At 40.2% G+C, this 1,675-nt stretch overlaps 1 protein-coding gene across 1 annotated transcript in view; it reads right to left on the bottom strand.

Moving 5' to 3' along the window:
- The window catches only part of KIF24 (kinesin family member 24), a 62,513-nt gene that overhangs the window by 21,360 nt on the left and 39,478 nt on the right, over positions 1 to 1,675 (bottom strand). Inside the window, exon 7 of the mRNA XM_003800278.2 lies at positions 1,251 to 1,356. Within this exon, the coding sequence (XP_003800326.1) occupies positions 1,251 to 1,356 (106 nt within the window). The remainder of the gene's footprint in view (positions 1 to 1,250; positions 1,357 to 1,675) is intronic.

Below are 1,675 nucleotides of genomic sequence, written 5' to 3'. Positions count from 1 at the left end.
CCTCAAGCTGTCACCCTGGGTAGAGTGCTGTGGCATCACAGCTCATAGCAACCTCCAACTCCTGGGCTCAAGTGATTCTTCTGCCTCCGCCTCCCAAGTAGCCACAATGCCTGGCTATTTTTTGGTTGCAGCCATCATTGCTGTTTGGTGGGCTGGGCTGGATTCAAACCTGCCAGCTCAGGTGTATGTGGCTGGTGCCTTAGCTGCTTGAGCCATAGGCGCCGAGTCAACCACTTTCTAGGATAGAGTAATATGTTAAACATCAATATGGGGATGCAGTCAGCCAAGTCCAAAATGTGGGAAATTTTATAGGACAAGTGACCCAGTTTTCTTCAACAAATACAGTGATATAGAAAAAAATTCAAAGAGAGAGTAAGAACTGACTTAAGATCTTTTTTGCATCTTGACTTGAACAAGTTAACTGTAAAAAGACATTTATAAGACAACTGGAGAAACTGTAATACTTCCTGTATGATAACAGTATTATAGTTACATTAAAAAATAAGAGTCTTGGCTCAATGCCCATAGCACAGTGGTTCTGGCGCCAGCCACATACACCGAGGGAGCTGGGTTTGAACCCGGCCCAGGCCAGCTAAACATCAATGACAACTACAACAAAAAATAGCCAGGTGTTATGGTGGGTGCCTGTGGTCCCAGCTACCTAGGAGGCTGAGGCAAGAGAATCGCTTGAGCCCAAGAGTTTGAGGTTGCTGTGAGCTGTGATGCCACAGTACTCTACCAAGGGCAACATAGTGAGACTGTCTCAAAAAAAAAAAAAAAAAAGAGTCTTTGAGATATATAATGAAAATATTTAGGGAAGAAATGACATGATAACTAGAATTTTCTTTAAAATAATCCAACTGAGGGATAACTGCTGAATCTGGGTGATGGGTATATATGAGATTATTACACTATATTTTCTACTTTTGTGTGTTTGAAAAATTAATATAATTTTAAAAATGGGAGAGAGGTAAAAAGCTTATTTTCTGCTTATTGTAATTGATGGAAGCTTACCATTCATTAACTGTAGAAATCACTTATTCCTAATTGGCAGGGATTGACTAGAGGATGAGAAGGCAGAGAAAGAAGAGTTGCCCAGAATTGCTGCAGCCTCTATCTCCAACCCTGGAATTCCACTGCTAGATAACATGGTGCCTGCTGCTCTCCTGATTCCATACCCACTCTGGCTACATGTAAAGGGCAAAATCTCTCAAGAAGGATTTTTAGATTAAAGATTTTGAACAACTTACGGCCAGAAGACTCTGGTTTATTTCTGCACCTTCCATCTTTGTCTGTTTGTCTGAGTCCCTGGCATCTGCTGCTCTTTCACTGCCAGCCAAGTCAATAAAAGAGATCCTAGGGAAAAGACAAAGCAGAAATGACTTTTTTGAGGCTTTGTTTATTTTTACATCATTTAGTACTTTGTGACCTCAGGAAGAAACTAACGTTGGCCTATCCTTAGGAAAGAAATTACTGTTGGCTTTCTAAATTTGTCAGCTGCTGCTAGCACTGTTCACTCAGACTTCTATTGGTTTTAATCAATTGTGAGAAAGTATGGCTGAAATTAATAAAACATTCTTTCCAAAAGCTAAATGACTACAATCCAAATTACTTAGGTGGCCAGTTAGATAATTAAATAGAAACTTCTGTGGGTGGCTTTCCAGAAAAGGAAAAA

This window comes from Otolemur garnettii, unplaced genomic scaffold (assembly GCF_000181295.1).
Source record: "Otolemur garnettii isolate 467f Iridium unplaced genomic scaffold, OtoGar3 scaffold00172, whole genome shotgun sequence".
In the NCBI taxonomy this organism is placed as follows: Eukaryota; Metazoa; Chordata; class Mammalia; order Primates; family Galagidae; genus Otolemur; species Otolemur garnettii.
The sequence above is the reverse complement of the archived record's forward strand: the minus strand, read 5'-3'. Positions and strand labels throughout refer to the sequence as shown.